Below are 15,239 nucleotides of genomic sequence, written 5' to 3' on the forward strand. Positions count from 1 at the left end.
AGCTGGTGTTGATGTTGCTCTTTCTCCATTTGGGAAGCAGACATTCTGCTAAGTTTTATTTTTTTTTTTTTTTCCCCCCTCCAGTGCTGATGTTAAAGGAATTAAGATCTTGAGAATTTGAAATCCCACCTCATCTAAACAGTCTGCATTGTACATTAATGTTAAGGCATCAGTTGGCATTTAAATTCAGTGGGGTTGCATATCGTAGACTTAGACCAGAAGTTTTCAAACTGTGGGGTCCCCCCCGACGGGCTTTGCAGGAACATTTGGGGTGGGGGAATGGTGACGCCAGGTGGCTTGGGCCAACTGCATGCGGCGGGGATCGAGGAGGAAGCGCACCTCTACCCCCGACTCACCTCAGCGGGCCACTCAGCCTGTCTGGGTTGGGGGCTGCAACCATAAATTGTAACTCAAAAGGAGGCTCAATGCAAAAAGTTTGAAAACTGCTGGCCTAGACTAAAGGATCTATAAAGCGTTGTGCCGAATGTGCATCTGTCTGGGCCCAGCACTGTTTGTTTCATTAATATGTGAGCTAGTGAAAAAATGAGCTCTGAGATGGACATTTCCAAAGCTGTGTTGCAATTCCTAGCCTGTGTTGACTGATTACAGTTTTAACTTCAAGTCCTTCCCAATTCCACTAATCGAGCTCATAAAAGTAGCCCTTGACATGGGAGCAGTGCAGTGCTCTGAACCGTGCCATGTCTGGTGAGCGTGACCTGGCACTTGCAGGGATTTGATAAGGTCCAAAACTGCAGCCTGCCAGTTACAAACAGTAGCGTAAATACAAAACGCTAATGAGCTGCAGCAACCAGCACATGGCTAACAGCCCCAAATCAGCTGGCCAGTCCAGCCTAGCTCCTGCCAAGGTCACTTGATCAATTCAGGTGCATCTGTTAGTGGGATTTTTGTTTTGGTTGGTTGGTTGGGTATTGTATGCATAAATATTAACCCTTTAGTAATCTGTCTGCTACTGGGATCCAGTTTCTCCCTCAGCTCTGCTAGGGTTGAGTTGAACTGGAGCTTATTAGTGTGGAGCCTGCTGTCTGCTGAAGAGCAGGACAGAAGGGTCCTCTGTACTGGACAAAGACCATGGCAGGGGACCTAAAGAGGTGTAAGAAGGAAGGGAACTATACAAAAATGAGTCATGGACCAGGGCTGTTACTGGTGGCATAGGGAAAGGGTAGATCAGGAGGCCCAAGATGTCCAGAAGCATATGTGTGCTTTGTATATTGAAGATCAGACTCATCTGTAGGGTCCTCAGGCTTTAAGCATGAGTGCAGCCAGAGAAATGACTAAAGACTCCTTCTAACTCAGAGTTTCCTGAAACCAAATACAACTGCAAAGCCTGTACTGCTCTGGGACAGCAAGCCTGCCAGAGTCTTCAGTTTCTCTCATCCTCCACAAAATAGTGTGCCAAGTTCTTAAGGCAGAAGCTCTTGGCAATGCAAAGAAGCAGTTCTCAGCTTGGCAGTCCAGATGAAATGGCCAGTTTTGGCATTTGAAGATGTAGGTCACAGTGATATCCTTTGACCCAAGCTCACACTGCAATATTGTACTTGACATACTTGGAACAGAACATACTGCTACCCTGATATAATGCGGTTGTGGGGAGCCAAAAATCCCTACCGTGTTATAAGTGAAACACCGTTCTATCGGGGTAGCGATGGGAGGGCTGCAGCAGTGATTTAAAGAGCCCGGGGCTCTGGCCACAGGGAGCCCCAGGCCTTTTAAATCGCCAGCGGAACCCCACTGCCGCAGCCTCGGGGTAGCAGCGGCGATTTAAAGGGCCCGGGGCTCCCCGCAGCAGCCCATGGCCTTTTAAATCACTGGCGGGCCCTGCTGCCGCAGCCCCGGCATAGCAGCAGCAGGGCTCCAGCGGTGATTTAAAAGGCCCTGGGCTTCCCGCAGCAGCTGGAGCCCTGGACCTTTTAAAGCACCACTGGAGCCCCGCTGTTACCACGCTATATGCGAACCCATGTTATATCAGATTGTGTTATAGCAGGGTAGCGGTGTAGTATCCTTCAGTCTCTGCACTAGACACCAACTTATCCCTGCTTTTCTGTAGCTGGCCACCATGTTATCTTTACTTCCTTGATGTCACCTGGCTTCTTGCTTGCTTATATATACACACCTGCCCCTGGAAATTTCCACTGCTTGCATCCGAAGAAGTGGGTATTCATCCACGAAAGCTCATGCTGCAAAACATCTGTTAGTCTATAAGGTGCCACAGGATTCTTTGCTGCTTCCTGATCTAGAGAGATTTCAGGTTTTATTTTTTTTTCCTTTCAAATTTGTCTCCTCCTTTTGCTTATGCAAGTCTATTGCAGAAGTTCTGAAGGTGCTTTCTCATTTGTTTGTGACCACCTGTCTCTTGAAAACACTAGAGGACCCTTAATTAACCTGGGAGTTGTTAGAGCAGTTGTATTGCTTTTAAGTACCCGGGAACCAGACAGAACTTTCATAGCCGATTCACATTGAACAGAACAACTTCATAGGAAGTGCATGGCCCATTTCCTCACTGATCAGGGAATATTTCACAGGATGACTGTCTTCCAGGTGAATACCAGTATATCTTAAATTACATAATGTGTATATGTAATATATACACTCTTTCTTTCTCTCAAAATCAGGTTTTCTGGCAGATCAGAAATTAAAATACTTATTGTCCTGAAGTACTTGTCTTGGCTATTCTTGAATTAAGACTTGTATATTTAAAAGACCTAACCTTGGTCTTTCACCCATGTTAGTGTTACTGTTTCTCTGTAAAAGGGCCAGTAAAAAATGATAGCAAAGCAGTTCATTGTATTTGGCTGAGGCAACATACATTTTCTTGAAATTAAGATTTCTCTTAAAGGTTGGTAAGAGCCAACCAGATTTGAAAAGACTTTTGATGGAAAATACTTTGTGGATTATCTTGCTTGTATATCACACAAATTTGAGCTGTGACCTTATAAGAAAGCAGATTGTACTTGGCTCGGAGGCTACCCAAAGAACTGCTGGCTACTTCAGAAAGTGCTGTTTTCTGGATGAGATTTAAACCAGAGGACGTGTCTGCTTGTGGACACTAAATATTTGGTGGTGGTAGTAATTTGCTGGTGATGTTGAACCCACTATCTTGTCCCAATGTCAGTTTGGCTAATCTAATTCTGGTTGCCTCAATTCTCCCTGCAGTTTCAATGGGATACAGTAATTTATTTTCTAACCCAAACTGTACTACTTAGTGCTAAAACAGGCCCAGTCATCTTCAGAGATGGCTGCATTTAACTGTTGGGCAAAGCAACTTGTTTGAAGATCACTCGGGGACCCTGGATGAAGTATGTTTTCCAAACATGAACATAAGAATGGCCATAATGAGTCAGGCCAATGGTCCATCTAGCTCAGTATCCTGTCTTCCAATAGTGGCTGGAACCAGATGCTTCAGAGGGAATGAACAGAACAGGGAAATAATCGATTCCCTGTTGTCCAGTCCCAGCTTCTGGCAGTTGGTTTAGTGACACCCAGAACATGGAACTGCCTCCCTAACTGTCCTGGCTAATAGCCATTGATGGACCTATCCTCTATGAACTTAACAAATTCGTCTTCACAAGTTCCTTGGGCCATGAGTTCCACAGGTTGACTGAGTGTTGTGTGAAGAAGGACTTCCTTATGTTTGTTTAAACCTGGTGCCTATTAATTTCACTGGGTGGCCCCTGGTTCATGTATTATGTGAAGGTGTAAATAACACTTCCTTATTCACTGTCTCTGTACCTTTCATGATTTTATTGTCCTCTATTATATCCCCTTTTAGTTGTCTCTCTTTTTTTGAGCGGAACAGTCCCAGTCTTTTCAATCTCTCCTTGTATGGAAGCTACTTTAGAACGCTAATCATTTTTGTTGCTCTTCTCTGCGCCTTTTCCAATTTGTGTGTGTGTATTGAGATGGGGTGACTAAAACTGCATGTAATATTCAAGGTGTGTGGGTACCATGGATTTATATAGTGGCATTATTATATTTTCTGTTGCCTTCAGGGATGCAAAAATCATGCTCTGAAGTGTCCCTAGCCTCTGTGTTCTGGAAGCTGAGAATGGGCGACAGGGGATGGATCACTTGATTCTGTTAATTTCCTCTGGGGCACCTGGCATTCGCCACTGTCAGAAGATCGGGTCCTGGGCTAGGTGGACCATTGGTCTGAACCAGGATGACAGTTCTTGTGTATCCCTTTCCTAATGGTTCCTAATATTCTGGTTTTTGACTGCTGCTGTACATGAGCAGATGCTTTCAGAGAACTATCCATGGTGACTCCAAGATCTTTCTTGGGTGGTAACAGCTAATTTAGACTCCATTTTGTATGTATAGTTCGATTATGTTTTTCCAATGTGCATTATTTTGCACTTATCAACATTGAATTTCATCTGCCATTTTTTTGGCCAGTCATCCAGTTCAGTGAGATCCTGTTAACTCTTTGCAGTCAGCTTTAGCCTTGAATAATTTAGTGTCTGCAAACTTTACCTTCTTGCTGCTCACTCCCCTTTCCAGATAACTTATTAATATGTTGAACAGCACTGATCTCAGTACAGATCCTCGCACCCTGCAATTTACCTCTTTCCACTGTGAAAGCTGATCATTTATTTCTACCCTTTATTTTTTATCTTTTAACCAGTTACGGATCCATGAGAGAACCGTCCCTCGTATCCCGTGGCTGCTTAGTTTGCTTAAGAGACTTTGGCGTTGGACCTCATTAAAGGCTTTGTCAGACTCCAATGCTATATTGACTGTATCACCCTTGTCCACGTGCTTGTTGACCTCCCCTCAGAGAATTCTAATAGATTGGTGAGGCATGATTTCCCTTTACAAAAGCCATGTTGACTCTTCGCAAACATATTGTGTTCATCTATGTGTCTGATAATTCTGTTCCTTGTTATAATTTTAACCAAAAATTTGTCTGGTATGAAACAGTTTCATTCTCTATTTCAAGAGTATCGATACACTGAACATTGTATCTTGCTAAAATGTTGTGGTTTGTTTCCTGCCCACTGTTCTCTACTGGAAAGAGAGTGAATATAAGAGTTCTCTAATTCTTTATGGTGGTATAATGTTTTATGATGATATCAAAGAACAAGCTGCAGATATCGTCTTCTGATCTTTATGGTGATGAGTAAAGCTTTATTTTATCTGTTGATCAGTAATCACAGTAACAGAAGGCTGACTCTGCCCCTTCACTAGGCTGTGTGCTGCCAGTGAACCCATTTAAGCGAACCACAAAATATCATTTCTGATTTCCTTCCGCCTCCCAAGAATGTCACAGGAATTCTTCTGCTTGCCCTTTGCACTGCGAAGTTCAAGGTGCAGTCCTTCATGGCTGAAAATGAGCCTCTGGTCCCCTCTCCATATAAGAGACCAGGATGATCAATTGCCAGCTTTATTGCTGGGGAACTTGGAGTTGGCAATCTTTAACCATTTACAAAGCAAAAATATTGTCAGGGTGAATCTGTTTTTGATAAAACTGTAAGCGAGCATGGAAAGTGGGTGTGGCTCTGGGTTTCGGGCAGCCTGCCAATGCTGGCCTTGCTATCCAAGTTTTGGACATCTTTGCCTTAAGAGGTGAATGCCGCAGCTCTTGCCAGCTAGGACTCCTGTTGACAGCAAGTAAGGACTGGTACATTGTTACTTTTATAACCAGTAGGGGACTTCTAGTAATTTAGTATTCTACAAGTAGGCCTAATTCACAACTTTACCCTCTCTCATAGCTCTGGTGCTTATGGTGGGATATGATCTTCAAGCAATATTAACTTATTTTTGCCCAAGGCTAGGTAAATCATGGTTCCTGTTATATTAGCTTATCCGTCAAAATGTTCTTGTATTTACCTGTAAGTTCAGGCATATGCACAAAGGAGCAGAGTTGTTAAGGCTAACTGTCCCTCATTTGTGGGCTTGATTTCTCTCTCTAAACCCTCGTCTGGTCTGTTGAAATACACTTGACATCCATTCTAATTGCTTTAATATTAGAGCTGTCACAGAATAAAACCTTCTTTAAATAGAAGAGTAATGGAAAAACTTACCAAACACATTCTGGCCTTTAGCTAGCATATGAGATTTGGGAGGGGGGGATGTTCCCACCAGTAAGGACTAGAGGCAGTGCTGGAGTGTGAAATCCAGTGCACAGATTCCTCTACAGGTGCTGTATGGAATTGGTTACTCTGAGATACTGTGGCTCAGTATATGTGATGCAATTTCTTGCTGCATGATAGTCCTCTGTCATTGCATGGACACTGCAGTATACTTGTTCATCCAAAGCACTCAGGATGGTTAGTGCTAGCACACAGTCTAGAAGAGTCTTTCTTATGGTTTACATTGAAACCATTGATGATCGCTTCCTGGCTGGATCCATGGACTTTGTTCACTAAAGAGTGTAACTTTGCTTTCCCTCTAGTGTAAGCAGTTCCTTAGTTGCACCATGTGAATTGTATTTTTCAGAAGCAATTGTGTCTACAGAAGTGATTGTTAAATAGTAGATATCTCTTATGCAAAATCATGTAGCGGGCTTTTTAGAATTTGACCACATTAGTACAATACTTTTGGTTTCAGATCCTAGTATCTTATTGTGCCAACATTGTAGTAACTGTGTCCACTTGATATGTAAACTCTGCCATTTGAGACCTATTCTCGAAGTCGTAGGCTATCAGGGTTGGAAGGGACCTCAAGAGGTCATCTAGTCCAACCCCCTGCTCAAAGCAGGACCAATCCCCAAACAGATTTTTACCCCAGTTCCCTAAATGGCCCCTCAAGGATTGAACTCAGAACCCTGGGTTTAGCAGGCCAATGCTCAAACCATGGAGCTATCCCTCCCTTCTGAACACTAAACAGGAAGCTTATTTGTTAAGTCAGGGTGGGCAAACTTTTTGGCCCGAGGGCCACATCGGGGAATAGAAATAGTATGGATGGCCATGAATGCTCACAAAATTGGGGTTGGGGTGCATGAGGGGGTGCAGGCTCTGGAGTGGGGCTAGGGATAAGGAGTTTGGGGTATTGGAGGGTGCTCTGGGCTGAGACCAAGGGGTTCAGAGAGCAGGAGGGGGATCAGGGCTAGGGCAGGGGTGCAGGAAGGGGTGCAGGTTCCAGCTGGGGGTGCGGGCTCTGGAGTGGGACTGGGTATGAGAGGTTTGGGGTGCAGGAGGGTGCTCCGGGCTTGGGGAGTGGGAGGGGGATCAGGCCTGGGGCAAGGGGTTGGGACGTGGGGAGAGGCTCAGGGGTGCAGGCTCCGAGCTGTGCTTACCTCAAGCGGTTCACAGAAGCAGTGGCATGTCCCTTCTCCGGCTCCTACACAGCGGCGTGGCCAGGTGGCTCTGCACGCTGCCCCGTCTGCAGGCACTGCCCCTGCAGCTCCCATTGCAGCATGTAGGAGCCGGAGCAGGACCATGCCGCAGCTTCCAGGAGCTGTGTGGTGCGGCCCCCCAACCCTGTGCCCTGGCTGGACTGCTGGAGTGGGGCTGAGCTGCGGGGTGCGGCTCCCGACCCAGCGCCCCAGCTGATGCAGGGCCCAGACCCAGTGCCCTGGCCAGAGCGGTGCAGCGCCGAACCTGGCGTCCCGGCCAGAATGGGGCCAAGCCTTGTGGGCTAGCTTAAAATGACTCGCAAGCCAGATGCTGCCCGCGAGCCACAGTTTGCCCATACCTGTGTTAAGTGGTAGCAGTGACTTAGGTGCTTAACAAACATCTACAAATGCAAGAACCCTGCCCAGAGGAGCATACAACTTAGGAAACATACTTATAAGGTGGCTCAGGCAAGTGGACAACAAAAAGCAAAGCCATTGAATGGTGAAGATAAACATCTGTAAGGCCTGGTCTACACTAAGAAGGGGGTTCGAATTAGGGTACGCAAATTCAGCTACGTGAATAGCGTAGCTGAATTCGAAGTACCCTAGTTCGAACTACTCACCCGTCCAGACGCGGCGGGGTCGAACTCCGCGGCTCCCCCGTCGACTCCGCCAACTCCTTCTGCCGAGGTGGAGTACCTAGATCAGACGCGATAGTTCAAACTCCAAAAAGTCGAACTCTCCGCGTCGAACCGGCAGGTAAGTGTAGACGTACCCTAAGTTGAATTCCACAACTATTATATTTTGCATGCACACTATAAGCTGTGCTGTAACAGTTTTTTCTGCTGATGTTGACAGAAATGTAGTCTCTTGTTCTGTTAGCTGGGTAGAGAATCTCCTTTTGCTTGTGCTTACTTTCAAGAAAAGTAAGATGATAGTGTGTCCCTTTCTTGTGCTCGAGGTGAAAGGGGAAACTCTCAGGTTCATCCAATGCTGTGGCATTTTACCTACATACGACACTTTGTGTGGGTCTTATTCTTCGCGGTAGAAGCTCCTTCATCGCAATCAGCCCTAAGTGTCATTTAGGGGCCTTCCTCTTGGCCACCTGGAGGCCCAAGGGGGTGTGGGATGATATGTGACCTCTCACCAAGGGGTCATCCGTTTGAATCTAACTTGTATTGGTATTGACTGAAAGCTGCCGTGTGATGGAGTGAAATCAAATTCCAGATGATCACAGTTCATCCCTCTGTTAATAGTCTCAGCAGAGGACTAATGAAAGCTAAATACACTGAATTCACACTTAGAGGGCAGTCCCTTCTGAGGTCAGTGTTAGAGTGCTCCAGTCTTTAAGGTAACTCGTCTGGCACCTTTAGGGTGACCAGATGTCCTGATTTTATAGATTTCAGAGTAGCAGCCGTGTTAGTCTGTATCCGCAAAATCAACAGGAGTACTTGTGGCACCTTAAAGACTAACAAATTTATTTTAGCATGAGCTTTCGTGAGCTGCAGCAAGTGAGCTGCAGCTCACGAAAGCTCATGCTAAAATAAATTTGTTAGTCTTTAAGGTGCCACAAGTATTCCTGTTGATTTTATAGAGACAGTCCCGATTTTTGGGTCTTTTTGTTATATAGGCTCCTATTCCCCCCCCCTGCCCCCGTCCCAATTTTTCATGTTTGCTGTCTGGTCACCTAGGAACCTTACACAAGCTTTTAACTTGAACGCATCATACAGGTGATGTGCCTGTTTCAGCTTCGACTTGTATGCAGGCCCAGGGAACCCACTGATCTGACTTGAGCAATCACTTCACTCCTATGTACCTCCATCTCCTCATTGAGTTACCCCATTTTATCAAAGAGCTTTGAGATCACTGCGTGAAGATCATCTGTCTGCATGGAAAAATGTCACTAGCATTCAAATGCAGCTTGATGGACTATATTAATGATTGTGCTCAGGGGCGGCTCTAGGCATTTTGCCGCCCCAAGCACAGCAGGCAGGCTGCCTTCGGGGGCTTGCCTGTGGAGGGTCCGCTGGTCCCGTGGCTTCGGTGGACCTCCCGCAGCCTGCGGGAGGTCCGCCGAAGCCGCTGGACCAGTGGACCCTCCGCAGGCAGCTTGCCTGCCGCCCTCGCTGCGCCGGCAGAGCGCCCCCCGCGGCTTGCCGCCCCAAGCACACGCTTGGCCTGGAGCCGCCCCGATTGTGCTTCAGTGATCTTTTGTATAACTGACAAATATGTGAAATAATCTCTACCTCCCCCTAAAGGTATGGGAGGGAGAAAAAGATGGTGACTCCCCCGGACCAAACTTAATGCTTTTCCACTAGGAATCAGCATTTCCTTCTTACTCTGTACAAAATGGCACACCTGTTCTGTGTACAGAATGGATGGTTTATCTGGAAAAAATATCTCACATCTGTAAGGAATAGGGTCAGTTAAAGTTCTTTGCTTTTCAGAACAGGTATTTTTAATCGGACAGTGCCTAGTGTACCTTTTGAAACAAGCCTTTCCTTTCAGAAGGGGGGGAGAGCAGCAGCATGCTTATTTGAGTGTTCAGGGCTCTTGCATTACTGACTCCAGCTCTGAAAGCTGGGTTTGAACTTGTTGCTGGGCTGCTGTTTGAACAGGATCCAATTGCAAGAGGCTTTACTGCATTTCTTCCTCTAAATCATCAACCTCATGTCTTCCAGTAAAGGAAAGAATCTGGAAGTACAGCTTCCAAGAGTAGCAGTGCTGTCAACCCCTGGAACAAACAGGTTCCATCCCAGAAGTCTGAAGGGAAGTGGTCAGAGAAGGGGAACTTTTTGTGTTGATTACAGACCAATCTGGAAACAAGAAAGATACTGTGCACTAGAGAGACATTCATGTAATGTACTGAAATGCAAGGGGGCTGACTAACTTTGAAATCATATTTGCCTGAATATTGTTATTGAAGATCAGAATTGAAAAGCTAACAGTATTCCCCCTGCCCCCCCCCCCCCAAGCTTGCATTTGACAGCTATTGGCATTTAGTCCTTTACATTGTCCTTGTATGGTCAGGTTCACCTGGTCTGAAAAGGTGCTTGTAAACGTCAAGGGGAAATAGAAATAACTCTAAGATTTAAGTGAGCTCAATTAATAAAGGACATTTTCTTAAAATTCAGTATCTTCCACTGTTATAGGCAGTGTTGCTATAGCTGTGTTGGTCCCAGGATATTAGACAAGGTAAGTAAGGTGATATCTTTTACTGGACCAATTTCTGTTGGTGAGAGAGACAAGTTTTCAAGCTTATACTGAGGTGGTCTTCAGGGCCTGTCAGACCCCTTAAGGTGTGGTCTTTGCCCATAGCAGGTCATGGGCTGTGGTGTGCAAGCTGGTTACAGCTGCCGCTGGATGGGAGCCTGTAGATGTCTGCGGCTTGGTATCTCTGCAGGCCTAGGTTCTAGACTTACAGGGTCTTACAGTATAGTCTTGACAGAAATTCTCCCTCATCTAGAGATGGTGGACTGTTTTGGAGGGGAGCTTGCCATACTACTGCTCATGAGCTAATCATTCTAATATATAGAGGAATTTGATCTCCGTTCTGATACTCCCCATAGAATGACTCTGAACACCCTTGTAGGCCAAATATGGCACTGCAGATATGAACTATGCCCCATCCAAGGGTTTCCCCAGTTACTCCTCAGACACCTTCCTAATGTATAAAGCAACCACTGTTGTTGCTTTATTCATTAATATTCTCAATAATTCTGTCCACAGTCTTAAGTGAGCATTCAAGGCCTCACTTAACTCCTTGAGCTCTGCACTAGGTTGTTTAGGTACTCAGCTTCTTTTCCTGGGCTCAGCCCTCACTATTGTTTGAACAATGAAATGATCAATCAAAGGGATAGCCTCCTGTCCCAGGGTAATCGGTCTTTCAAAATATTTATCAGCTCTCCCTGAGTGTACCTTCTTTCCAAAGGGTTCACAGTGGTGGCCCAGGTGTTCCTTCTGGTCCCATCCCACAGTCTTTTTCACAGTTTGTATCTGCTTTCCTTAGACCAGCTTCCCTTCTTTCCAAAGGGTTCCAAGCAGCTTCCTCCTGCTAGCTTTGCACCTCTTCCAAGAACCTGACCCTTCCCTCAGGCCCCTACAGGAGCAAACTACCCTTCTGCAGCATTTCCTCCTCCAACTACTGCGTCTCAAACCATTTCTTATTCTCTAGCTCCAATGTTGTCGAACCAGGGTGCACCTGTCTAGTCATCAAGAGAGCTGGATCCACTTCACTTAAAGGGCCAGCCACTCTGTGCCAGAGCGCTTGGCTCTGGGGAAGATCAGGAAGCCACAAATCTAAAAAAAATTACTTAACCTGGTGCAAAAGACACTGTAAACACTAAAGGTAGGCTAGGACTTGGCATGAGGCTACATATGCGAGATCATCCTCAACAAATGAGTGTCTCTTAATTCCTCCCAAAGGAGAAAAGGTGACACGAGGAAGTCAAGAACATACTTTCACTAGGACTTGAGTCAAGCTGTTGAAAGAATTGGAGGATAACTTGCAGGTTCATAGTTAAGAACTGCTTGAGTAGATAATAAATGAGTTTATCAGATGAAGAGAGCTTGTTGGAAGCAGTTTGGGATGGGTCCGGGTGGAGGCTAGAGGGCTGGTAACTATTATCCTTTTGATATTACCACTAGCTCCACTACATTCTTGTTTTAGTCCAGACAGCAGGTGGAGACAGGAAAAAAACATGCTCTTGGAACCAGTATTAGCCAAAAGACCCTCTGTCTTCTTCAGGGGCGTTCTCCATTTTGAGCAGATGAGACCAGAATCTGGGGGGGGGAGGGAGAGAGAGAGAGAGAACGTGTATATACATCTCTTTGCTGGAATTTGTCACAAAACAAGGGGAAGGGGTAAGAGCTATTAGTGCAAATGATGGAGCTGTAAAAACTGAAAAGTTCTGTACAGATCTAGAGCAGGAGGATACTGAGTAGCTGACTGTAAATCGGGATTTGGGTCCAAGCAAGTTTCACTTTCGATACAGGGATTAGTGAGGCCGCATGTCAAAGAATGGGTGGTGGTCTGACTGTAGTTCAAAAAGCATTTGTTTGACATTTACAAAGATTAGTATAGGCATTGCTCAGCTCCCTGGGCGGGTAGTCTGAGAATCCCGCAGAGGCATCCAAGTTGGTCCTTAGGGAGTGCCACCTGATGACTTTTGGGATGGCAACTTCTGGCTATGCCTGAAGCAACCCAATGAGCTCCAGATAGGTCAGTTTTTCCTGCTCTCCTTTACTAGAAGAAAGGTCTTTGTGATGAGGGGGTTTGGTGGTATCCCCATCCCATCCCCCCAAAAGTCACGGTCATGAGAGGACCTCAAGAATCCAGGACAGGAGGGATGGTCGTAGGGTTAAGTCAGGGGACTAGAACTTGAGAGAGTTGAGTCAAGTTCCCAGCTCTGTTGCACTCTGTGTGTGACTTTGGACATAACTTTCTATCTGCTCAGTTTTCCCATCTGTGAAATGGGGAATAATTCTTCCTCCTCCTTCCTCTGCCTCGTCTATATATAGACGGTAAGTTTTAAGTAATTGCTATAATTCAGAGGTGTTTGATCTAGGTGGGCTTTTTGGTCTTGTAGTACAAGTGAAACATAAGGTGCACAACACTTATACAGCTTAATCTCACTCTTCTGCTAAAATTCCTTGCGGTTTGATGTGTTTAACCAGCTGTGGGCTGACAGTCACTCTGACTCGTATTTTTGCTCCTCCTGCCGTGAGGCCGTTGGCAGATCATGCCAATAGCTATTTGTTTCTCATGCCCAGTAGGTCTTTTCTTTCTGCAGATATATCTCTGGCACAAGATGGTACTCTAAAGAAGAATGAACATTGGTGGGGCATGAAGTTATCAACTGGGCAAGGGGTGTACAAGACTAACTGCCTAGTAAATGGTGGCTTATTCTGAGCAGCCTAATGGTTACTGAAACTACTGCTATAGAGTCCATTGTCACATGCTGTCTAATCCTGCTCTGGCACACGAGTTTTTAATAATTTTCCTACTGTGTCAGAGGCGCTATAATCCTTTTATCCTGTGCCTCTTGGTTTTTATTTTCAAATTGTAAAAACTCAGTTTTTAATTGAATATGGGTGTTAAATATTTCTAGTTTTACTATGCCACATGAAATCCATCTGTGGCCATTTGGGAAGGCAGAGAGGAGCTACCTATTTACCCTGCACTAATGGCAATCAGAGACTAGGCTCTCTAGCCAGCTAAGGACCCCTGGGCTCTATTCATGGCTCCACCAGAAGCTTGCTTTGCCATCATCATGAGCAAATCATTTAACACTTCTGTGCTTCAGTTTCCCCATAAGAATGGCCACACTGGGTCAGACCAATGATCTGTCTAGCCCAGTATCCTGTCGTATAACAGTGGCTGGAGCCAAATGCTTCAGAGGGAATGAACAGAACAGGGCAATTATTGAGTTATCCATCCCCAGTCATCCAGATCCAGCTACCGGCAGTTGGCGGCTTAGAGACACTGAGGGCGTGGGTTGCGTCCCTGACCATCTTGGCTAATAGCCATTGATGGACCCATCTTCCATGAACTTATCTAATTCTTTTTTCAACCCAGTTATGCTTTTGACCTTCACTACATCCCCTGGCAATGAGTTCCACAAGTTGATTGTGCATTGTGTGAAGAAGGACTTCCTTGTGTTTGTTTTAAACCTGCTGTGTATTAATTTGACTGGGTGACCCCTGGTTCTTCTTTTATGTGAAAGAGTAAATACTTTCTGTACACCATTTATGGTTTTACAGGCCTCTATCACATCTTCCCTTAGTCGTGTCTTTACTAAGCAGAACAATCCCAGTCTTTTTAATCTCTCCTCCTATGTAAGCTGTTCCATACCCCTGATCACTTTTGTTGCCCTTCTCTGTACTTTCCAGTTGTAATATATCTTTGAGATGGAGTGACCAGAACTGCGCACAGTAGTCAAGGTGTGGCGGTACCATGGATTTGTATTGTGGCATTATGATATTTACTGTCTAATTAGTTATCCGTTTCCTAATGGTTCCTAACATTCTGTTAGCCTTTTTGACTGCTACTGTACACTGAGCAGATGTCCAAGAACTAACCACGATGGCACCAAGACCTTTCTTGAGTGGTAACAGTTAATTTAGACCAGGTCATTTTGTATGTATATTTGGGATATTTTCCAGTGTGCATTATTTTGCACTTATCAGCATTGAATTTTATCTGGCATTTTGTTGTCCATTCACTTAGTTTTGTTAGATCTCTTTGTAGTCAGCTTTGGACTTAACTCTCTTGAGTAACTTTTTGTTTCATCTGCAGTCTTTGCCACCTCACTGTTTACCCCTTTTTCCAGATACTTTGTGAATAGGTTGAACAGCACAGATCCCAGTACAGATCCATGGGAGAACCCACTATTTACCTATTTCAACTGCGAAAACTGACCATTTATTTCTACACTTTGTTTCCTGTCCTTTAATCAGTTACTGATCCATGAGGACCTTCCCTCTTATCCCATGATGGCTTAGTGTGCTTAAGAGCCTTTGGTGTGATACCTTGTCAAAGGCTTTCTTGAAGTCCAAGTACACTATATCTACTGGATCACCCTGGTCCACATTTGACCCCCTGAAAGAAATCTAATAGATTGTTGAGGCATGATTTCTCTTTATGAAAGCCATGTTGACTCTTTCCCCACGTCATGCTCATCTGTGTGTCATAAGTCTGTTCTTCGAGTGCTTGCTCATATCAATTCCAATTAGGTGTACGCGTGCCGCGTGCACGTTCATCGGAAGATTTTTACCCTAGCGACACTCAGTGGGTCGGCTGGGCGCCCCCTGGAGTGGCGTTGCTATGGCACCGGATATATACCCCTGCCGACCCATCCGCCCCTCAGTTCCTTCTTACTGCCCATGTCGGTTGTTAGAACAGTGGAGCGCAGCTTAGCTGACCTCCACTTCCCTAGCTACTCGTAGT

The 15,239-nt window shown here is 45.4% G+C and overlaps 1 protein-coding gene across 19 annotated transcripts in view; it reads left to right on the forward strand.

Moving 5' to 3' along the window:
- Positions 1 to 15,239, forward strand: part of CNNM2 (cyclin and CBS domain divalent metal cation transport mediator 2) — a 214,934-nt gene that overhangs the window by 13,106 nt on the left and 186,589 nt on the right. The window contains exon 3 of one of the 19 annotated variants that reach the window (XR_005583215.1): positions 4,640 to 4,683. The exons of 17 other annotated variants lie outside the window; for them this stretch is intronic. Coding sequence is in view for 1 of the 2 variants with exons in the window: in XM_039483032.1 (XP_039338966.1) it covers positions 4,640 to 4,653 (14 nt within the window). In the remaining variant the exon portion in view is untranslated. Of the gene's footprint in view, positions 1 to 4,639; positions 4,861 to 15,239 lie in introns of those variants that run through there. One more of the 19 variants, XM_039483032.1, reaches the window with a different exon arrangement.

Source organism: Mauremys reevesii, linkage group 7 (genome assembly GCF_016161935.1).
Source record: "Mauremys reevesii isolate NIE-2019 linkage group 7, ASM1616193v1, whole genome shotgun sequence".
NCBI classification, from domain to species: Eukaryota; Metazoa; Chordata; order Testudines; family Geoemydidae; genus Mauremys; species Mauremys reevesii.